Raw genomic sequence first — 24,250 nt, forward strand, 5'->3', positions numbered from 1 at the left:
ATCAGACCATGGATACACAGTGTGCCGGTACAGATTCAAAAAAAAAAAACAACAAAAAAACGTTAGAAACAAATCTTTCAAGTGAATTCACAATTAACCTTAATAATAAGTTAAACAAAATGCGAATTTGATTAGATAAAAATACGTTTATATGAAGGGGGTTGGTATATAAATAAGCCGGCGGGCATTGGGTTATCGTTACGCAAGCAATTTTTAGCAAAAATAGTACTACAATCTGCCCTGATGCATGTAAGTTAGTGGATAGGTTCTCTTTAATATTCCCTTTAGCTAGGTTACAGCATACTCAAAAACACCTTCAATCAGAAAACACACATTTCTGGCTGTCAATATAGATATTAGGTTTGCATTTAGTCAAATTAGGATTAAACTACCCCATGTGTTGAATTCTCTACCTCCTTAAAGCTCCTTTTAAAGATTGTGCTTTTGCTCTCATCAATTCCCAGTTGTGTGATTTGAACAATCAAATCAACGCAGGAGAATTTTGACATTCAGTTGTAATGACGAAATGTACCACAGAGGGACTGCCACAAAAGTAAATACGTTTGAAGTAAAAGCCATAAGAAGATTAGAAGTGTTAACAGTATGTGTGATAGAGTTCAACTCAACATCCAAACTGCAGCATTGATTTCAGTGTATCATATACGACTCGAGACTTGTGTACAAAGTGTTGTTTATTTGTTGTTTTGGGCCTGAATCTGAATAGTATTTCCTGGATTCACTGACAACTTTACACAAATTAAGACAATTTTCCTTCTTAGCCAGTGGTTGTTTTGTTAAAAAAAAACAGTGGTGATCAGTATACAGTTAAAATTTCACTTTAAAATGACTATCAATAATATCTTCAAATCTCATTTACCATCCTGAGATGGAACAAATAAAACAATGTGATTAGAAACTAGAAAAAACATTTGCTCCTATACCACTTTAATAACCGTTTTAAATGCAGTGCAATGTTGAGAAACACCTGGCATTGAGGTAAAGAGTGTATATTTATTGCCATCTTGGTTCGTGCTAACCTACAACAGTGTGATCTACCTCGGGGCAGGATGGCAGCCCAGTTTCAGCTACAGGTTCACCTTATTAAGGAATGTTAATGCATTACTGTCTGAATCTGAAGGGAGGGTCACCTTCGTCTTAAAGGGGACATGTTTTTGGCTTCACAATTGTATTTTTAGGATTCTACTTGAACACCGTTAATGTTCGTAACACTAAAGAAAGGCATTTTAATAATACATCCTAATATTTCAGTTATTTGAATTGCAGTGAATAATCAGCAACTTTACAGTAACTTCCGGGACTTTGGACAATATAGTGGTTTGAGAATTTAAAAACGAGTTGTTTAGTGTTATGTGCCGACACAATGCTTCTGTGCGATCAAACTTCAGCACAGGAGCAGATTTAACTTCTTGGTCCTGCGCTTGAGTTTTGAATCCGTCCTCCCTGAGAGAACGGCTGCAGTGCTGGTGCTGAGGAGCCATTTTGACCCTGTTGAGTCGCCATATCAACAGATATTGCCTTTGAGCAGGAAATAACGTCCCCACTATGAGTCTTCATCTTCACAGCTGGCCTCAAAATAAGAGCACTTCTCTGAGTGGTAGATTTGCACTCATTTCCATCATTTTTAAAGTCAGTTACTCAGCGTTTTGGTTCTTCTTCGTCCTCCCCCTGCCGTCCCATTTGGGGATCCTGACGAGCAGCAGACCTACAGCTGCCAGCGCTAACAGCACTCCCAGACTGGGGGGGCCACAGGGGCTGAACTCCTGAGCCAGACCTGAGAGGAGGGGGGCCAGGACCCGACCCACTGCTGTCACCGACTGCCCCGCCCCGATCAGAGTCCCGCTGGCCTGCACCCCCCCTCTCTGCAGCTCCAGGTCCGTGATGCACGTCCGTCCGATAGAGGTGGAGATGGCAAAGAAAGTGGAGCTGACCAGCACCTGCGCCACGCTGGGGGCCGCGGCGTAGAGGAAGATGAGCAAGCAGGTGAGGAGCGTGGAGTGCAGCAGCAGAGCGGCCATGTTGTTCCCATACAGCTGCGTGACGGGCCCCACCAGAAACCCAGCCAGGGCCCCCAGGGTGCTGCTGTAGCTGATCAGGTAGCCCGTCACCTTCGGTGTGAGGGAGAAACGCTCCTCCATGGCCAGGGAGAAGTTACTGTAGTACAGCATGATAGCTATAGCCATCAGAAGGCGCACCAGGAAGAGGTCCCACATGTCGGAGGAGGCCACCGTGTGAATCTTAGAGCCCACCGAGGACAGCTGTCTCCAGGCCGGCTGCAGCAGAGACACCTCCCTCCAGCGGGGAGCAGCTCTGGAGCCCGGCTCAGTCTCTGCTGGTGACACTGGGCGGTGACTAGTTGCATGAGAGCCATTGTGCACTGACTTCCTGCAGTTGCTGTCATGACAACCTATGCTTGTGTCATTGTTGGAGTTGTTGGAGTTGGTGTCTTTACGGTGAATTAGCGTCTCGCTCCATGGGAGCATCAATACAAGCCCTGGAATAAAAAATGCTCGATGTTAGATACATATTTTGGCGCCCCTTTCAGTAATGCATAATAAACATGCTTTTAATGCATTATAATCTGCTTATACCACTGTAGAGTGATAGGTATATATATTTTATAATGGCTTATAAGGTCAAGTATTATAACCTTTAATTATAGCTTTTGCAAGGATCATGTATCAATGTATTATAATAGGAAATACATACATTATAATATTTTTATAGTGCATATATGTGATTGTAAGTTAGTCTAAGAAGTCATTGTTTGCTTTAAATAAAGTAAAACATTTTTAATGAAATTGAAAAATGATGATACTTGGACATAAATATAGCCACTATAAAATAATTATAATATAAGGTGTTGTGGTTAGTGTTGTATGATAAAAAAGAAATATATTATCATACAACTGTGTATAATTATACAGTGCATTAAGCAGATTACAACCCCAATATGTAAATAAAAACATGGATGTAATAGAAAGTGTTTCATTATATTTCCGAAAATATACTGTATATAATACTATAAAACAATTGTTTCCTCTATAAAGCATACCATTCATCATTATTGTATGTGTTCATTCTCAGGACAGTGCTGCAGCTTACGAAGTGAAAGACGCATAAATGTTTATATATTTTAATGCACGCTGATTTCAGATGTCAGAGTTTTGTACCCACCTGCGTTAGCCAGGAAGATGACTGCACAGGTGAAGGAGGAGGTGTAGAATCCGCCCTCATGCTCCGTCAGATACCCCCCCACCACAGGGCCGAGGATGAAGCCCACGCTGGAGGCTGCGTTGAAGTGTCCCATCACCAGGGGGCGCTCTGCCTCAGAGACCAGGTCCGACAGCAGCGCTCTGCAGATGGACAGGGAGTGCTTGAACAGCCCTGAGAGGGAAGACAGGCACAGTGAGGCTAACACGCTGAACCTGCCATTAAAGGGTAGACGTGGTGGCTTTGTGCAGATGATGTGAATGAGAAAAATGTACTAATGGGTTGCTTTAAATGACTATATTTCACCCAAGAGTTAAGAAATAGAGGAACTGTCAGTAGCAGTTTGTTTTTTTGGTTTCAGTACAAAATGAGAAGTAAACCAAAGTAGGAATTACAGCTCTTCTATTCTGCTTTAGCTAAACTCTTAAACACCAATATTTTACAATAACTTCAAATAGCTGAACAGTTCGACACGTTTGTGGAGTTATGTCTAAAGAATAGATGTAATTGTCTACGATTTGCACCCTGACCCCTTGCACTTGGGATTCTCAGTGAAATCGTCTTCCAATCTTCCAAACATTATTTCTGATTTGAGACATCACATGCCGAATAATTCATAATAGGGAGGCTGTGGCTCAGTGGAGAGTGTGCTGGACTTCGTATCAGTGGGTAGCAAGTTCGAGTCCCACTGTAGTCAGCATGTCATTGTGTCCCTGGGCAAGACACTTCACCTCAAATTGCTCCTGGATGTATGTAAGTTGCTTTGGATAAAAGCGTCAAACAAATTACATGTAATGTAATGTAATAATATTATCAAATAAGATGTACTTTATTGATCCCAAATTGGGATATCTTTGTGTCAGACATGAAGGTTTATTCCCAAAATATCTAGGACATGGTGTTACATAAAGTGTGATTTTTTTAACTGAAATAATTGCTGGTTATTTCACTTTCTGTTTGTCCTTTTCTGAATGTTTATAGTGTGAATATGGCTTTACAGTACATGAGGGATCAAAGGTGGATTTTCTGTTTACAGACCATGTAACACATTGCACTGTGCACTATAGTTTGTACATTATTACTAGTAAATAATTTACAGTAAACTTTTCCCTACTATCGTCCTTAATGACTTTTGGTAAGGATATTAGATCATTTTAGGTCTAAAGACTATCAAACAACAATACATTTATTCCAATTGGCTAATTTCAGCATTTATAATTTTGTTGAATTGAACCATTATCAGCTTTAAAATAATAATTGGTGGCGCATTTAGCAACAAAGCATGATCAGTGAAGAAAATGTGTGACATAATGAGGTAAATATTCAGATTTTGATCTAATATTCAAATGATTTGGAAAGAAATGTGTCGATTCTGCACAAGGTTCCAAGGCAATATTTGATTAATATTTGAAAATATTGTTAAATACAGATCTATAGACATCAATAGACCCATTTCACAACAGACATGGTGACTTGGGAAAAGCAAAGGTGGTACTACTGACATTTATAATGAAAAGGTGAATGAAACTCAGCCATCATTGATTTCTTTTGCTGTGACTTTCCTACTGTGACATGTCAAAATGTTCTCAGTTCAGGACTCACCCACAGGGATCCGTGCCAGGACGAACAGAGCGATGCTGCTGGACATCCCCAGCAGACCATAACCCAGAGCGCTAAGCAGCAGGCAGGTCAGCAGGGAGTACCTCCGCCCCACCACATCACTCCAGCTACCCTGACAACCACACACAGCGAATAACACACAGAACTTAACACACACTTGTGGATCATTTGTACAGTCCTTTGAAATGCATGTGTTTGTGCATGTGTGTATTTCAACAGAATGAAAACTGAATTTGCCCTAGCGGAAATATCTTCTTGACGACAGAGCCCAACAAAAGAAGACAAACAGAAGTGTGTCTCTGTACACAAGTAGTTTACAAAGATGTTCAATAAAGAGAAAATCCCCCAAAGCTCACAAACTAGCAGCCAGCCTGTTAAGTCTTTACTTTTGCCTGATCACACACACACACACACACACACACACACACACACACACACACACACACACAACACACACACACACACACACACACACACACCATCTTCACTTTGGTTACACCACCCACTCACTTCGATGGTACCACACACACATTCACATGCACACACACACACATACACCACCCACTCATTCCGATGATATTGCAAATTGAATAAACAGAGTGCAGGTGGAGGGGATCGAGGTAGAGATGGAAACAGTGAGAGCTATGTGCACATATTGCTTTAAGGCAACTGCTCATTTGGAGTATTGCAACTGCCAAATCCCTAAACAAAACACACACAAACACACCCACACACACCCTCACACAGATCTGTTACTAAAAAACCGTAACTGAGCCCTATCCAACCATATGACCTTTGGGCCAAAAAAAAACAATACCTTCGCAAAAATCAAACAAAGCCAGTTCAAACCGTCAAGTTTAGGGGCAGAGAGAAAATGTCCAAAAATACAGATATATCACTTGAAGCAGATTTTTTTTAAGTAAAACATTTCAACCATATTCTATGCAATCTTTGGAGAAGGAGGGATATTCACACTTTCCATTATGACGCTGTACATATTAGTGTAATTAATAATGATATTGATACAACAATAAAAATGTGTACTTACAATATGTTCAAGTATATTCAATAAAACAAACCTAAAGCAAAAAAAGAAAATGCTTCCCAGAGGATTAATCGCACCACTTGTTTTCATATTCACTTTGATTTTGCGGTCACTTTAACTGTTTGGTTTTTTGTGAAAGGGGGCACATTTTTCTTAACCAGTAACCATAGCAAATTGAGTCAACATTGATGCAAAAGTAAGCCCATTCACTGGTTTTGTCACTGGAGTTTTAAGGGGGGCCAGACGTCCCTGAAAAAGCGAGCACTTGTTGCTTCAATCAGAACAGATCTTTGGAAAACATTTTTCTGGGGTTGCCAACAAACACCAGAAGACCAAATATTTGAAATGTTCATGGTGTGATTTATTTAATAGGATCCATTACATTTCAATGACTTGTGCAACCCTGGTTCTTACTTATAACAAAATAAAAGCACTGATTACATAACATTTCATTTAGCTGATGCTTTTATTCAAAGTGACTCACAATAAGTGCATTCAACGATGAAGAAACAGTCATGCCATTTCCTATCTATAAACCAAACCAGATTAAGTGCTACTGCATTAGCTTCACTTACAGCCAAATCCTTTGTAAGTGTTAAGATCTTTTTTTCTGGATGCACAATTACTGTGTGAGAATCGAACAGCTGCAGGTTCTGGTGTCTGCTGTGCTCTGAACTGAAACTGTCTGTCCAGTTTTGAAAGATGCCTCCCCCTCTGCCCTCTTGATGCCCTCATATACTCATCTCAGGCTGACTCTGGTGGAGCTGGTACGCTGCCAATGTGCCTTAATTATTTATAGTATACATTAAATATCCATGGAAAGCAAACATGCACACAAACGGTTTGATATACATAACAACACAGGGAACATTTCTCCACATCTTTCTCTGTCACCGGTTTGTCTTTCTTGTTTTCTATCTCTCCCTTTCTCATCGCTGTGGCAGCGACCTGGACTCATGTTACTGCTGAGGTCAGCAGCCATGTAGTGTACCTGTGGAATCTACCTGTAACAGCGGCTGAGCATTAAGTTACACTACAGGCTGCAGTTAGCACCTCACAGATCTTCTCATGCTGTGTGTTCATTCAGTTACTTACTCCCTTTCATGTCATGCATTATGAACACTTGCACACTGTGTACACTGTGTCAACTGCCTAAAGTCTCAAATCGCATTCAGCTGCTGTGCGCTCTCTGGAAGTGACAATTACTGCTGTTGGCTAGTTATCAAAAGGTATTGTTAATTGTACCAAATCAAAAATGCAGTTTGCTCAATTGAACCATTCAAATGAACAATGGACTTTTTTGGACACAAATATAGTAGTTTGTGCATAAAAAACAAATAAACACATGTTTACTCTAACTTTTATTTGTATATTTCAGTTACATAGCAACGATTGTTGAGTGTGAGACGTAACCATCTGGGTATGCATAATGCATTTTGACAGAGTTTGCATTTGGCTTCACCTATGCCCTCAAAAAAGCACACAAAAGTCTAGAAGTATGCAAATTGAGACACAGCATGAGCCAACAGGAGCTATCACAGTCAATGTAGTTGGACTGAGAAGGATTAATTTGGCTGCTGAACGATACAAGTTGACAGAGAAATTGTTCAATAACCTGCCTTAAAATGGCTTTTATGTTAATTCAGTTTCCCTGAACCTCTCCTACTGCCATCTATTTCTCTGTAATGTTGTGACCCGTTTTACCACCTATGCAAGTCTTTACATGTTCTCCAATAAACAGTCATTTTTCCAGGAACGAGCATGTACCTGCATGCACAGTCCACATGATTCTCTCCTTTACATTTTACGGCTTACCTGTACAGTATAATAACAGGGAAACGCATCCAGAGCTGTCGATATTCATTTTCTAGACTGTCAAATGAGGATTTGCTGATTTTAATATGACTGTAAAGTTTTACTAAATCTTCAAGGAATTGATTCACAAAGAACATAATGTCAGATTAGTCTATAATGAAAACAATCATTATTAGCAGCTCTAGTGATTTGATTCACCTACAGTATTGCTTTTAAATAGGATTAATAAGTATTCATACAATTAACTCATGCAGGCCAAATAATGATGTGTAATACTGGGATTTCAAATTGTACACTTTTATCACAAGTGTCATAAAGTATGATATCCGGTGAATGAACAAACAATCCTTAATTTCAACAACAAAGCTATACTTGTATGTAGCCACACACACACACACACACACACACACACACACACACACACACACACACACACACACACACACACACGATGAAATAATGAAATTAGGACCAATTGGGTTTGCTGAGTTCTGGGTGTAGCCTGGTGGGATTATCATAGAGACCCAGCTGTTCCCTACGTGCATCAGGATTTAACCGGTCTGCACGGGGGAACCAACAGATGACTCCTTATCCCTTTAATTTGTAGCATGACTGAGAATTAAAAACATTTTTCACGAGATGGGGGCGGCAGGCGAATGACATGGATAACGGAGAATCTTGAGTCAGATGCCATGATTATTTTAGAGAGAGCACTCTGCATATTTTGAGTAATTTTCTTAACTGCGTCAACAAGTTTTTAATCATCAAGGTTGAATCACTGATAAATGATCTCCATTGGTTTTAAGTCAGGCGTGTCGAATGGTAAAAATATGATTTTTTGTGAGAAAAAGAACAATAACATTGTGCATGTGGCTAACCAGGAGTAGCTTGTGTGTGAATGTGTAGAGACTGGGTGTATTTTGTTACCACAGCCTAAAACATTGCTTATTGTTTTCATTAAATACCAGGAATGACATGGAATGTGAGCATGCCTTGTCAAGCAGGATATTCCGGATGGAGACAGAGGATTTTTTTGGCAGAAAAAAGTGTATACTTACAACTATTGTGCTTGAGAAGAGCTGCAAGATCCCATATGTAGATCCTGCAGAAGATTTATATTTGATTTAAATCACATGAGTAATAGAAAGCACAGAGCAGACGCTATGTGTGTTCAGATTGTAACAATACCTACAGTATTACAACAGCACAATGGGATATTGTGGATTATTACATAGTACACACACTCACAGTAAACGGTACAGTAAGTCTTACATAAGTTAAGCTTGTACTCAACATTGCATTTAGGTGGCAACACATGTTCTATAAGCAATTCAACTACAAATTAATTTAGCATGTATCAGAAAGGGTACAAATTGTATATGAATCACAATAACCTAGGTCCTAGACACATTTCCAACCAACAGTCTAAAAGGATGGTGGACTGAGAGCTCAACCTATTCAAACTTAAAGGGGCCCTATGATGCTCATTTTCAGGTTCATATTTGTATTTAGTGTCTCTACTGTGACGTGTTTACATGCTTTAATGTTCAAAAAGCTCTTTATTTTCCTCATACTGTCTGTACTACAGCACCTCTTCTCACCCTCTGTCTGAAACCAGAGCCCAGTCTGCTCTGATTGGTTAGCTGGCCAGCTCTGTTGTGATTGGACAACTACTTAGAGATGTCCCACCCTTTAGCCTATCACGTACAATGTGTTGGAGCGCCGGCCAATAGAATTGCGAGTGTTACGCAGTGATGTGACTGTGGGGGAAACTTCTGTGTAGCAATGCAGGAGGAGTCACCGACACAAAGGAGACACAGGGAGAGCTGGAGCTTTGATGGCAAACACTGATGGGTTTATTTGGAGCTTCGGCCGGAGGATTCACAAAACAAGTCCAAGTGTCAGAGGTTCTGACTTCACGGTAGAGTTGCCACATCAATTCTGAAGAACTCTACCCCAGACCCGTGTATTTAGCTAGTTCAGAGAGAATAATCAACATGCTGCAGAACAAGATAGAATCATAACACCTCTATCAGCTGACGCCAACAGGCAGGAACAGGGAGACAAAACACTGAGAGCACAGCAGCCAAGGTTACCGGTGCGTGTGCTCAGTCAGGACAGTTTGAACTGACAAACTGGGTCAAAGTTATGGGCCTTGGAAAATATTTCCCCAACAATGTGACTATGTTACCGAAGAACACATAGGAGTCCAATGGAGGCCTCAAAAAGCCTAATAGGGCATGATTTTGGCACTTATATTTACTGTATGAAACATACAGTATACAGTATGTGGTGCATATTACAAATGTTTTGTGACCTCATGATAATAATTATCTGAATGTAAGACTCGATAAAACATTAGATTATCGGCCTCTGTGTTCTTGTTAATTCTAGCTAGCAGATAATGATTTGGTCATGAGACTTTTCAGAGCTTGTCAGCTTATTGAGCGGGACATGGAGTACATCTGCAGCTATGATGTAACTTAATAGATTACAACTCACCTACAACACCAGCCACAGTGGGACTTGCTCCAAGAGCTTTCACATGATGGCTGAGCAGCGGGATGATCATGCTCACCCCAAACAAATCCTAAAGAAAACAAGGAAATGAAGGAGAGAGATTAAAGTTATGTGCCCAGGTGTATCCAGCTGTTATAAACTTTAAATCACACAAGAAACCCTTTTGAACTCAAAAGAACCGAGAGTTGCAACAAAATCTGTTTTTCCGCATTGCTGAGATCAGTGCAGCTCTTGCCAAACTCTTGATTGGAGTCACACAGCAGTTCATACAGCGCTCTAACACCACTCATTACACTAATTGCTTAACTTGCAGAAGCATTACTGTCCCTAAGAGTTTCTGCGTGCCAAAAATCTGGGCATCTTTAAATCACGTTTAGCCAGATATGCAGGCTGAAAGGTAAAGTAATGTAATGCAAATGTCTGCAGATCAGCTTGAAAAACAACTTGGATTCTAACCATGTTTAGAGTTACACAGACTTTCTTGTTCATGATTACGAGTTGGGTTTCTCAATGTTCTTAAATGTAAGGAAGAAACAGTCAACTTTGAAGCACATTTTACAGACAGCGATGCTCAGAAGAGACAGCAGGTGTCGGCTTTGTTATTTTAAATCTCCCCAATTTAGTGGCTAGGGTTATATACAACATACACACTGTGTGTATTTGTATGTACAGATAGTATTAATAGCATTATTGTATTTCTAGTGGCCAGAAAGTATTGATGCATCTATTAAAAATAATTTCAAAAATGTGTGCTAATGACCCCTATACTAATCAATAAAATGATGATACCTACAGTATGTCCCTGCTTTCTACAGTACTTGTATTGTATTGTATATAGTAGCAAAATGAGTCTGCAGGTATCAAGGGTAACACACAACTACACAATGACTACATTTACATCTTTACAACCCATGCTTTAAAATGTAATTCCCTATTACACCTACGGATGACAGGTGAATGTTTTAAGGGGTTTGTGCAAGTATGCTGTTTAGGTTCAAGGGAATTTGAGCTATGCTATGACATCAACTTTTGCTGCTGACATGAAAAATTCCTGAGAAAATATGTTCATGTTTTGGCAAACCTTCATACCTTTAAATTCAACAGACTTTAAGCACTTTTAAGAGCTGCTTTGCAAACCCCAAAGTATAACATTTTCATTTTAAATCACAAGCAAACCCCTTGAGGGTGCCTTGGCCGTTTTTGCATGATCTGAACATGAAGCACATGTATTATCTCTGAATTGTTTTGTTTTATTACATCATACCTTTCGAGTTATGAAACCATGACATGACAGCTCACTCAGTACAGTCTCAGTTAGCTACTCACCATGAAGCCCACCACGTAGATGCATTGTATAATCCTCGTCCGTCCTCCTGGTTTCTGATATAAGGTGCTACATTTCTGGTTGTTCATCCTCCCGTAGTGACAGCACGGCTGCAGGAAAAGCGGAAGCGCTCATCCGCTCCACTGAAAACTCTCCAAACACACCGAGCACGGCTGCGTCCCGGTGGAGATATCATGTGCAGGGGTCAGCGCGAGACTTCTCCGTATCAACCGTCTGAAGAAATACGGTAGGTGTAAATATAAGGCGGATTCTAAAGAGATAAGACACGTCCTTTGGCGAATCTGACTGTTACTGAAGATTTCTCAGGTGTTGAACTGCCGTGTTGTCTACTCTGACCTATGAGATGAATCCCCCGCGGATAATAGGAGAGTTGGTATCGTCCGCTGACGTCACAATCCTGGATCGGGAAGTTGATTCATAAAATATATAGATAAGACTTACATTATCTTAAACCTTAACAAATCACAGAATAACTTAATTGTAACCGCATTTACAACAATTCAAGATACAAATCTGACCATATTGATATATTACATTGTCTAAAGACTTTTTAAGCAATGAAAATGTTTTGTGTCTACATTTTAAGCTACATGACACCAATATGAAAAGTTTTTTTTGTCGAATTGTAAACTTATTTTTTGGTTTGAAGATAACAAAAAGAGTAGACAATAAAATAAGAATCAAACACACAAGACTACATTAAACAGTTTAAGAAGTACATATAACACAGAATACACAGTGTATATCTAACAAATGTTAATTTCTAAATGTTTTATATATTCAAAACAATTCTTGTAAACATTTTTTGCAATGATAAACTGGACTATTTAACACTTTGTATATCTATTTAGTTTTGACCTGTAACATTTAGAAAGACTGAGATTTCAGTTACTTTTCCACCATCTGCTGGACAAATGAAGGCATCCAACATGTTAAAAACGGCACAAAAAACAAACACATAATTTAAGGGGGGTTTACAGTCACTTGAAGGCTGCCATATTCAAATATTCAAAGCCATGGACTATATTTCTGTTTTATAGCAAAGGAAATATTTCCCATCCTTTTAGGTTTTTTTTACTTGGCAATATTGGTCATGACTACAGAGCAGTGGATGTGGGAGGAGTTTTACTATCTGAGTGTGGCCTGGCTCACACCAGAGTGTAAATGTGTCTTTGTCTGCTATAAATGTAGGGTGACTGCTATATGTTCCCCACACATGCTGAAGTAGTGTTTCCTCTCAACTCACACTGGCGGTTACAAACCACAGCAACATAATTTACAACTTTTCTGTTTAAGGTTCAAACATCTATTGGTGGAAGATTAATTCAATAACATAAAATACACTTAATTGAATGTTTCTTTAATTCTCCTGCAAATATTTTCTTGAAAGTCAATGGCACTTTTTTTAAAATACTTTTTCTAAAAGTTTAATTTATAATGACAACAAAGAGATGCAACCAAAAGCAAACAAAGCCACACAAAAGAAGGTATGGGGTTATGTAATTCAAATAATATTTATAATATGCTATATACAGTATGTGGCATTAGCTTAATTTCAGTAAAGTAATAGTTACATGTGAGGATTTCTTTTGTTGTCATGATCATGAAGTACCTTTATAAACTGATATGCTAATTAACAGTTTAAATGTATTTTCTGTATATGGTCTAATATTTTTAGAAGATGTTGTTTTGGAAAAATGTGAATTATATTTCTATTACCAGTTTGAAAATACTGTTTCATTTGATATTTACTTATGTATTCTGGGGGTGTGGTACAGCTGAAAATACCTCAAGTGAGGATGCATTTACAGTAATTTTCATCCCCCTGTTTACAGGAAACGACATGTGTCTGTTTACATGAGCTTATAGCAGGGTGTTGTGGGATACTGAAACTCTTCTTCTGTCCTTTCAGTCTCTCCCTGCCCTCACATTCCCGTGCAAACGATGGGTGTCCAGTTGCCGCCGGTTATTTCTGCGCAGCTGATCCCCTCCCTTCACAATCTCCAACTGCTCCACACACTCAGTGGAGAGGAGTGTGGAGGAATCAGACCCCAAATATAGCCCAGGGTGTTGGTTGGGTGGGTGGGCTGACTGCAGACCCCAGCAGGGTCCAAAGGGAGTCATGTGCACAACCTTGTCCTCACATAACACAGACAGAGGGACAGGAGAGGATCCATAAACCCAGCTGGAGCACAGTGGATGTACTGGAAGGAGTGTGCTTGCTGTAGTTGGAGGGGAAAGTTGCAGGCCTATCTCGGACCATGAAGCTTAACGTGGCGTTGTTTTTTGCGGGGCTGTTCGGGGCGTTGGCAGCTGTGTTCACCCTCCTCTCGTTTGGGACAGATTACTGGCTGATGGCTTCCGAGAGCTGCCACCCAAACCCTGGAGATGTTGGTGGTGTGACAGTCGAGGTGGGTGTTCAGACAGCAGCACATCAGTCATCGTTTGTCATGTCTGAAATAATAGTTATCATGTGTTTTTAGGTTGAAAAACATTCATATTTGTAAGCCAAGGAAATATCCTTAAGACAGCTGCTCTAACAGGACAGGACAGTACATCTATTATATTCACTGGTGGAGGGGAGTAGTCAGATCTTTCATGCGGTAAAAGTACCATAATTGTTCAAATACTCCTTTACAGGTGAAAGGCCTATATTCTAATTCTTACTCAAATAAAAGTACAGAAGTAATACCAGTAACATGTACTTAAAATATCAAAAGTGAAAGTCAGCAGTAGCATTACATGGAAATACACATGTAAAGTACATGATAATTGTCTTTAAGTAAATTACTTAAGTACATTTCTTACTGTCTATTTTAAAGATCAGTTGCTTCAAACCTTCTCTCATTAGATGGGCTGCAGTGTGAAGAAGCATCCCCTCAGGACTTCTTCATGTAATCAGACACTGTTTAATAGTGTGTGTGCAGCTATGGAGTGATTGAGACTTGCTTGTGGCCCTATGATAGAGATACAAATACCAGTAGTCCCTGTGGCATGGAACTGTATTAAATATCACCGAGCAGAACATACTTAGCTTTTCATAGTGGGAAGTGAAACAGGAATGGAGACATGATATCACCACAATAACAGTGGTAGCCCGTAGTAAGTATAGTAATGCAATGTGAAATATATATATATTTTCAATTAAATCTATATCCTAACATGGCATAATAAGGTGTGGCAATAAGTGCAGGATTCACCATAACACATCTTTAATTTTTGAGCGGACCTTGTAGTTATCTTATCTTATCTTATCTGGATTGTCAGCATCCGATAGTATTTTCTAGTTTTCTCTCTCAATTCTTTTGCTGTTCACCCCTTGATGATTTTCCCTTGAATGATTTGCTCAAATATATTTTAAGGCATGAAAAGGCTAAAACTATTCACTAATTTAGAGGAAAAGGTAATTATTGTATGGTTGTCTTTAAACATTTGAATCCTTTTTTGAAAAATAAATATGTCTATGGTTTTTCTCAAATGTTATTTACTACTTTTGACACCTCAGGTTTATCTCACCACCCCTTTGAAGGGTTCCTGACCCCAATACTGTGCTTCTACAAGCTCTTTAAAGGCAGATTTAAAAATAAAACACACCTGTTTAGATTAACATAGTAAAACATGACAGTCCAACTTCATTACAGCTGCTCTCATTGCACTGAGAGGTGATTTATTGAGGACCGCACATGCGATTAAGGAGTTTTGGCTCACGTGCAAAAATAGGGACCACCAGAGATGAGGCCTTTGGTTTGCACGCTCGCTCGGCACCAACAAACCTACCGGAGGTTGAAGGCGCTCGCTCAGCTCATTCCTGACCTGACAGCTTCACACCTGCCACACATGATCAGGGACAGCTCTCAGGAGTACACATCCATCAATACGCTTACTCAAACTTTATTCTGCAGATTTAAGAATATATTAAAGGTCACCTATTATGCAAAATCTACTTGTTCATGTCTTCTATACATCAACATGTGTCCCCTCTGTGTAAAGAGATTCTGAAAGTTTCAGGAAAAAAGATTCTCTCTCTTTGTGTCCTGATCCATTTATATAAAAACCTGTCTGAAAATGAGCTGATCAGATTTTAGCCACTTTATGATGTCATAACGATTTTTTGGCTTGTGTCAGCACTTTTGAAACAGGGCTGAAACAGAGGGGATTATGGGATGCTGCAATGATCTGTTAGGTGTTTGGAGCCAAACACTTCAGAGACATGTTTTGTATATATCTGAGACCTATAATATATTGATGATAAGCAGTATAATAGGGGACCTTTAAGTAATAACTCATTCTTCTATCTCTTCAGCGTGGCGATGTGGTGGTGCAGGAAGGCGCTCCTGACGTCACTCTGTACCATGAAGGGTTTTTCTGGAAGTGTTCGTTTGGAGGCAGCGCTGGAGATGAAGACCTGATGTGGAAGCTCTGGTTCAGTAAGTCTCTCATGATGTTGCTTCCTTAGTTAATTAATCCTTTTAGTGTGTTGCCTTTGGTTTAACTTTCTAATCATTTCCACTGTTTAATAGCAAAGACGTCGCACAGTCATTCATTTCACTCTTTTAAACAGTTTGTTTTGTTTCTTCTGACCGAATTAAAATCCAATAGGAAGGAATCTATACAGTTGAAGCAAGGCATTTTGATTTAGAGAGCAACATTGTGACACATGAAGACTCAAAGCCTTGTAAATATAACTTGTATGATGTTAACAAAACATTGAATTTGCTTTTAAAAGACATAGAAAAGGTGGAGCAGTTAACAAATAGAAAGACACTTCAAATTCAAAATGAAAAAGCAGCATTCTTTTAAAAACAAGTTAAATAAGTTATTACAAAGAAGCATTAAACAGTAATTTAATCCATGATTTAAATTGTTGTTCTTTTGAAGTATTGAAGAAGTTAGTACATAACACATAAAGCAGATTAGGGTGATTACCATAGATCGTTATTATTGCATCATAAAGAAAACAATTATTATTATTATTATTCATAACCATTCATTTTCCTATGACTGGTGCTTTTCCCCGCCTTTCGAAGTCATTGAGTTCAGGAACCCAGTCTCTTCCAGAGTCACATGGCAGCACGATGACTCAGAATACATTTCATTTCTCCATTTGCTGCTAATCCGTCAATAAAACTTGAATGAGGCTTTAATGGTCGAAACTCCCTCGTGTGTTTAGACGCTGTGCCATGTGATGTTATTCTGGCTGTTTGTCAGGTGATACTTCGTCGTCTATTTCAGATTCTCTTGCTTTGAATGGTGGCTCATTGTCAGAAACGACCTCTGGCACTGAGCGGATTTCACATGGTGGAAGGAAAGAGAGAAGAGAGAAAACATGAGGGAAAAAGTGCAGATGAATCGTTACTTTGAGACACTGTTTTCAAACTTGAATCTATGAGAGTAAAAGGATTGCAGTCAGTCTTCACCTTATACTGTTTATATGTTTCATTTTTAAGCGATGTCCTCTATTTGACCTCTGTATATAAAAAAAAGGCTAAATATAAGAGGCCCTATTAGGCTTTTTGGGGGTTTTCCCTTTCCTCTCGTGTGTTATAAGTTTCTGTGCATGTTAATGGTCTGAAAACACTAAAATCCCAACGTTCCCTCCAGAGCGAGCTACTCTCCCACACTCACCCCCTTCCTCCATTGGACTCCTTTGATTACTTCTGTAACATAGTGATATCACTATGTAACACTCAAAGTCTATTGGCTAGCGCTCCAACACATTTTACGTGATAGGCTAAGGGGCGGGGCATCTCTAAGCGGTTGACCAATCACAACAGAGCCGGTCAGCTAACCAATCAGAGCAGACTGGGCTGAGACAGAGGGTGAGAAGAGGTGCTGCAGCACAGGCAGTATGAGACCAATAAAGAGCTTTTTGAACATTAACGCATGGAGACATGTCACAGAAGAGACACAAAACACAAATATGAACCTGAATATTAGCATGAAATGTATTCTTTCTCTCCCCAGTAAACCAGCCTCACTCCAAAGTGTGCACGCACGCCTACCTCTTCCCATTCCCCGTGTCTCAACATTCCCACAATGCAACAGAGTATGACTCGGCCATCAGTAAGTGTCTTTTTAAGTTATGTTAGAGAATGAGTTTATATTCTTCAGTGATGCAATGGCTTTGTTTACAGTTGTGTTTAACATGTCCAGTCTACAGAGGTTTCTGGAGCATCTTCATGCTGATCGGAGTGGCCGCTGTGTTGCTCGGGGGTCTCTTCATCATCTGTGCGGCTCCGTTCGCCAGCCACCGTTTATATAAAGCAGGCGGGAGCCTCTTCCTGGCATCAGGTGAGGTTTCAAATGGTTACATCTATTAGACAAACTTTAAGCACACTTTTTAAGGGGGCCTTGAAGTTTTCGGAATGTTCTCCCATTGCATGCTACTGTTCAAAGACGTTTGCTTGAATGTCTCTCATGGTTTCAATAAAAAACTGTTCTTGGCCCAAGATTGTAACCTGTAGTCAGTATTTCACAAAAAAAGCAAGATGAGAGAATATTTTAAATATTAACAAAACATTTATAGAACTTACCAAACTAAATTGTGTATAAAGTACCTTAAACAGCCCCATTGAACCAAGAGTGTTACTAACCATAGTGTCAGACATTAAAAATATATCAGTCGCATGAGACATTTCTTTCTACAGAACAAGCTATGAGTAGCTTATAATACTTCTGAATATTAAGGACTTTTACCTGCCACGGCTTACTTTCAAATTGTTGTGTTGTTATTTCTGTTTTGGATCATAAAGTGAGTTTTAATCCCCCCCCCCCAGGCCTGTTCCTGCTGTGTGTGGTGGTGATGTACGTGCTGTGGGTGCAGGTGTTGGACGTGGTGGAGCTCTACATCGAGCACCAGCGCTCCACAGTGTGTGCAGACTTCCAGCTCTCCCTCCACTACGGGCTGTCCTTCATGTTCGCTCCCGTCGGCATCTTCTTCTGCTTCCTGGCCGGCCTCCTCTTCCTCCTCATCGGCCGAACCATCCAGATCCACTGCAACTGAATTCCCCCAGCAGCAGGTTGGATGATCGGACTCTTTGTTTTACCACCAGACCTGACATTTTCCCCACTTTGTCTGCTATGTAAATAAAGACTATTTATATGGAAGCTCTGGCTATAAATGATCTGACAGGATAAACACTTTGTAACCAAAAAATGGTGTCTTCATCACTCCAGCCTGAGATGTTTTCATTTGAGCTGCATAACATTCAGTTATATGGTATTCTCAACCAGCCTGATCACACATTACAATACATTTAATATAGCAGATCATATATTACCCAAAGTTAGTTACATTCAGTGCATTCAGACATGAAGATACATCCTCAAACAGAAGGTGGAAAAAAAGTTGTGAGGGTTTGGAGTGGATGCTAATGACATTTATCAGGGAGAATATGAACACACGCCATTATATACAGTATATAATGCTTTGTATATTGTTTAAATACAGACAATTACATACAAGCGCACAGCTAAAAGTCTCAGGCTTCAACAATGAAAGGTAACAAAGAAAAGTAAAATCATAACATAGTGCATATAGATAGACAAAATGGTTCAAGAAACTTGCAGGTATACATAAAAAGATATACAAATAGGATAGATACACAACAGTGGAACAGTGCATATGTAGAAAACTCAGCATACACTTGAAGCCTATTGTATGTAATAAAAAACATCTCATGATTTTTTCCGTATCCATATTAACAGTTTCAAAGTGCTGTACAGATCATAAAACGTGTGGAGAAATGTGAGCTTTGTGATATTGGGCTTTTGTCAATAAATAGATTTGACTAGATTTGAACAACAGCAGCTTCATTGATAGATACGGAGCTCATGGAACAGAGACATATCACATGTGTGTTTGAAGCATCAGTGTGTTGTTGGTTTTGGTCTTATTTTGACAATGAGAACAATGCAATCTGACTTTTGTAATATCATAAAATATTATATTTCACTGACTGTAACATGCTTTATCTGCAACACTATTTAACTATGTACATATCCTGAAACGCTGTTATCTGTTTTTAGTTTCTTGGTCCCAGCACGGTTCATTCTGTTTCTAAATCGAGTTTGAAGAGTGATTGACTTTCTACATTTATTTAACTATTTCCTGTTTATGTTGTTGAGTTTCTGTCGTCTTGTTTTTTTGTCCAAATGAATGTTTTTTTTCTCAGATAGTTTGTTAATAAAAAGAAGAGTTAAAGTGAACCTGTGATGCATAAAATTAATCACTTTGTCTTTGTAGCTAAATCAAAAAATGTTGAAGGAATGTGTGCTCCCAAATCCAGGCTTCAGCCAACAATAAAAAGTCTAATTTTAACCAGTCAAAAAAAGAAATAAAATACATTTTAGATGAAAATAATCAATATTTCTAAATCGGCGATGGGTTGCAATGTTAAATAATGTGACAAACAGTGACATGTGATCAGACAAACAACAGGGACCAATCAGGGGAACATCTTATGCATATGGAATAAATGAATCCCTTGTTAAATGGGATAATTCCAACAAATATTTAGAAAAATAAAAGAAATTGAACTAAAACACCACAAGAGGGCACTGCTGTCTCACTTAATACACACATCACGCTTTACCCGGAGAGGCAGAAACCTATCTTGCTTATCTAGAGTCTATGTGCAATGTATGTGCAGTATGCGTTTAATCACAAGTTGAGAGGAAGGATCTGTAGATGAAAGAACTCACACCTCTGCTGACAGACGGAGGGTAATTTCACTCTTGAATGGAGCATTTGATCAGGATCTGAATGGACTCCAGTGTCGCTCCTCGTGTGTCTGTATACTCTCTGCCTTTCCAGCTTTATAATATGCTTATCATACAGAGAGAAATGCATCTGTGGATGCCCGGATGCAGGATGCAGCGGCGCAATGTAGGCATTGATTACTTTGTGAGATTGACTATGCCTTTACAGAAAACTCTTTAGGATGGAGATTCACACTTTCAAATTTGAGAATTTCAAATTGCTGTCCACACTGCCGCACCAATGTTTACTTCAGCCGAAACTACACCGGGTTACTGCAGTGCAACGCTCGTTCAAAAGTGAAAGGACACTGGATTATAAAAAACTATGGATTTCTCATGATTACTATAATGTACAGTGTTGGATGAAGTACTCAGATAATTTACTTTAGCAAAACTACAAATACTATGGTCTTCAAATACTCCAAAACAAGTTCAAGTCCTGATTTCAAATGTTGCAAGTAAAAGTAGAATAGTATTAGCATCTAAAAGTACTTATGTCCCTTTTCAGAATAATATAAAGTATTTTCTGCAACATTTTCTCAAGTTTTGCAGAATGGAACTTTCAGTGTAACATATTTTTATGTTGCTTCTTTTCAGTAGCAATTTAGTGTTGAAGGTGCAATGTGGACCAAATGTAATTTAAATACTGTGTTTACTATTACAGTACTGCATTATACCATATCAGTTTATGTATATGTACAAAGTAACTGCAAGTTTTAAAATGTATTTAGTGGAGTAAAATGTACACTATTTGCCTATGAAATGTTTCGGAGTAGAATTTTAAAATACTTTTCACCGTTGGAAAAGTAAAGCAGTTCTTGTAATGCCATCAGCTGTTAGTTTATAAAGGCCATTGTGCTATGATTGATAAAGTTCCTTTTGCATAGAAAATATGTGCAATTGTTTTAAAGTGGACATATATCTAACCAATCAGAGCAGACTGGGCTCTGGTTTCAGACAGAGGGTGAAAAGAGGTGCTGCAGCAGAGGCAGTATGAGAAGAGCTTTTTGAACATTAAAGCATGGAGACATGTCACAGTAGAGGCACACGATACAAATATGACCCTGAATAAGCATGATAAGGCCCATATAAAATAATAATTTGACAGTGAATTAGGTTTGCATTGAATTGAAATCATTTTTGAATGAAGAGCACGTTCTTTTGCATTTCAATATGTAGAGAAAATGTGGTTGTGAGCAGAACATTAACTATGTCTAATGTCGGTGCTAATGCAGGTCACAACAACAGGCCACAGAGATTGGCCGATGCTAATACAAATAAATAAGTAATAAGATAAGATCACAAGGATTTGTCATGTGTCAATTTAAAGTGGTCCTTTCATCCAAGTCTCCCTCAAGAGAAATATGTATTACCTGGTGGACTTCCTGGTTTAAATGAAATCCTAATAAGATATATATAAAAAAAATCATTTCTCAATCCATATCCCAAAGAGAGTGTATGCCAGTGTGTGTGTGTGTGTGTGTGTGTGTGTGTGTGTGTGTGTGTGTGTGTGTGTGTGTGTGTGTGTGTGTGTGTGTGTGTGTGTGTGTGTGTGTGTGTGTGTGTGTGTGTGTGTGTGTGAGAGAGAGAGAGAGAGAGAGAGAGGTTTAATGCAGGTGTGTTGCAGCCTCCTCCTCCTCCTCCTGCAGCAGTCAGTAATGTCATCAGACTCCCAGCTGAATTCACCACTGTTCTGCATGATCGCCCATGATAATTGTGTGTTGATAGAGAGTGCCGGAGATGGAGTATAATTTCCACCGAGAGATTCCTAAACAAATACCTGTGCTCAGCAGAGGGATGGAGTGCAGAGGAGGTGAGGAGGAGAATAGAGGATGAGGGGAGATAGGGGATGAGAGGGTAACACTTCCACAGGAGGAGGAGGAGGAGGAGGAGGAGGAGGAAGAGGAAGCGTCTCAATGCAGGTTCAGTCTGTTAATAATGAAACCACAGCAAGGCCAAAATGTCTTAACTTTTATAAATTATAATAAAGGATTATTCAGCAATCCACCATTACCATAATAGTTGAGACGTGTGTGTATCAGAGCGGAGGATAATAATAAAGCATGACATAACAGAAATACAGTAATAGAGTAAAACACAATCAATAATCTAAGTTTATAATTATCTGTCATAATAATACAAAAAAATTGAGATTTCAAACCAAATGTATATTAGTGCTTTATGTAAAAACTACTGATTTAAATGCTGAGACAATTCAGGCGTATTATCTAAATAATATAATTTGTGTCTGAAGTCTATTAGACCTCATTAACATGCAAAGAAATGTCTGTTCTACTTCAGAGAAAAATGTAGCCTATGCTCACTGTTCAGAGTTTGTGAGCTGGAGGTCTCCACCTCTCTCTTGTATAAGCTGCATATTATACCAGGATTTGCTGTACAATTAGTTAAGATGTCACAAAATCATCTTCACACGTGTTAAAGGTAGGGTAGGTAAGAATGGAGAAACCAGCTCGAGTGCGCTAGAATTTGACAGTAGCCTACTAAACCGGAAAAAATCTGCCTTTTCCTTCAGACTTCCTTACAGAGCCCCTCCCCCAACACACACGAACGCGCACATGACCAATGAGGCACAAATAAGTTTTTGTACGAGATGGAAGGCTGACGGGCAGGTAGGAACACATAAACCATATATAATAAGCGCCGGCTAAAATGATTGGTCGTGCTTTTACAGCGACACGGCTCCACAGATGAACTTTTTTAATGTATATCATTGTCAAAGCATTTAATGTATTATTGCTATCGGGATGTATAAGAGCATTAACATAGAATATATACAAAAAAGTGTTTAATAAAAGTGAATTACATAACAACTCAAGCTTTAAACAGATGAAATTGAAAATGGACTTTCTAGTGACATGCAAACACAATACAATTCTGAAGTGAGGTCAAATATCCAAGAACAAGCAACACAATATTGTGAGTAGAGATGACATTCAGAAGTGAAGCCCGTTGAGTACACTTGAAATGTTTTGGCTCTATGAAACCTGATGCACTTATATGATCTGTTTTCTTCTAAGGTTGTTCTTCCCGGTCGAAATGTATTTATTGTAAGTCGCTTTGGATAAAATCGTCAGCTAAATGCAATGTAATGTAATGTAATCGGTGAAAGTGACCGGTGCAATAAAGAAAACCATCGTGAAGAAAACTAGTATTTGAATTTAATACCATGTGGTCCAGTCTGTGGGCACATCTTAATAAATCATGTATGTATTTTTAATCACAGAGCATTACACCACAGCAATTCCAGAAATAAAACTCATTTTAAAACACTAATAAATTACCTTTTCATCAATATAACATTGTTTTAAAAACAGCTGAATTGCCGAGAACTTTTATTGTGACAATAGAGCATAGATCTATCTCTCACATGGACACACACCTACAGTAATAAATGGAACCTCTGATAGAATAATAAAAATAATAGAATTAGTGTCTTTGAGACATTCATGCAAGAAAGAAGTGTGTTATGAGCATAATGACATGTAATTATAGTACATATATTGTTGAGATCAGGTGTGAGAGAAAACATATGCTAAGTAATCTTTTTGTAAAATGAATTTGAAATGCCTTGTGTGGAAGGTGCTTTAATAAATAACCTTGCCTTGCCTTGTCGACAAGAAATAAAGATTATAGAACAAGTCACTCCCAAGGCAGCATAAATAACATTTCAAAGAAAGGCTTTTTCTAGAGTTTCAAGGCACCTTCACTTTGAAACCTGAGTAGTTTACATAATTTCCACCATACAACACTATCTGGGCCTTCTGGAAGACTTACTTGTAGGCATATTGGACTTTTGCTAAACGTAAAAGACACATTAACAATATATGGAAATCAGTACATCTGCTGCTCCACACAGTCTGAGGGCTGTGTGGAGGAGCAGAACAGAAGAGACA

General features: G+C 39.0%; 2 protein-coding genes across 3 annotated transcripts; one reads left to right on the forward strand and one right to left on the reverse strand.

Annotated features, from left to right (window-relative positions):
* Positions 1 to 674: 674 nt before the first annotated feature.
* mfsd9 (major facilitator superfamily domain containing 9) lies at positions 675 to 11,895 on the reverse strand. 2 transcript variants are annotated; one of them, XR_800164.1, is made up of 7 exons: positions 11,558 to 11,895; positions 10,214 to 10,301; positions 8,770 to 8,813; positions 4,834 to 4,963; positions 3,196 to 3,405; positions 984 to 2,512; positions 675 to 951 (listed from the first exon to the last, which is right to left on the reverse strand). XR_800164.1 is itself a non-coding variant. In XM_010790366.1 (6 exons), exons 1-6 carry the CDS (start codon positions 11,642 to 11,644, stop codon positions 1,653 to 1,655), a joined length of 1,419 nt encoding a protein of 472 aa, XP_010788668.1. In that variant the 5' UTR covers positions 11,645 to 11,895; the 3' UTR covers positions 681 to 1,652. The 2 variants fall into 2 exon arrangements, 1 of the variants encoding a protein (XP_010788668.1); XM_010790366.1 differs by having other exon boundaries at positions 681 to 2,512.
* Positions 11,896 to 13,520: 1,625 nt separating this feature from the next.
* On the forward strand, positions 13,521 to 20,049 carry tmem182a (transmembrane protein 182a). Its single transcript, XM_010790365.1, has 5 exons — positions 13,521 to 13,987; positions 15,880 to 16,003; positions 17,541 to 17,639; positions 17,730 to 17,867; positions 18,353 to 20,049. Exons 1-5 carry the CDS (start codon positions 13,838 to 13,840, stop codon positions 18,577 to 18,579), a joined length of 738 nt encoding a protein of 245 aa, XP_010788667.1. The 5' UTR covers positions 13,521 to 13,837; the 3' UTR covers positions 18,580 to 20,049.
* Positions 20,050 to 24,250: the final 4,201 nt, after the last annotated feature.

The sequence above is a fragment of the Notothenia coriiceps genome, unplaced genomic scaffold, assembly GCF_000735185.1.
Source record: "Notothenia coriiceps isolate Sejong01 unplaced genomic scaffold, NC01 NC01_scaffold00034176, whole genome shotgun sequence".
NCBI lineage: Eukaryota > Metazoa > Chordata > Actinopteri > Perciformes > Nototheniidae > Notothenia > Notothenia coriiceps.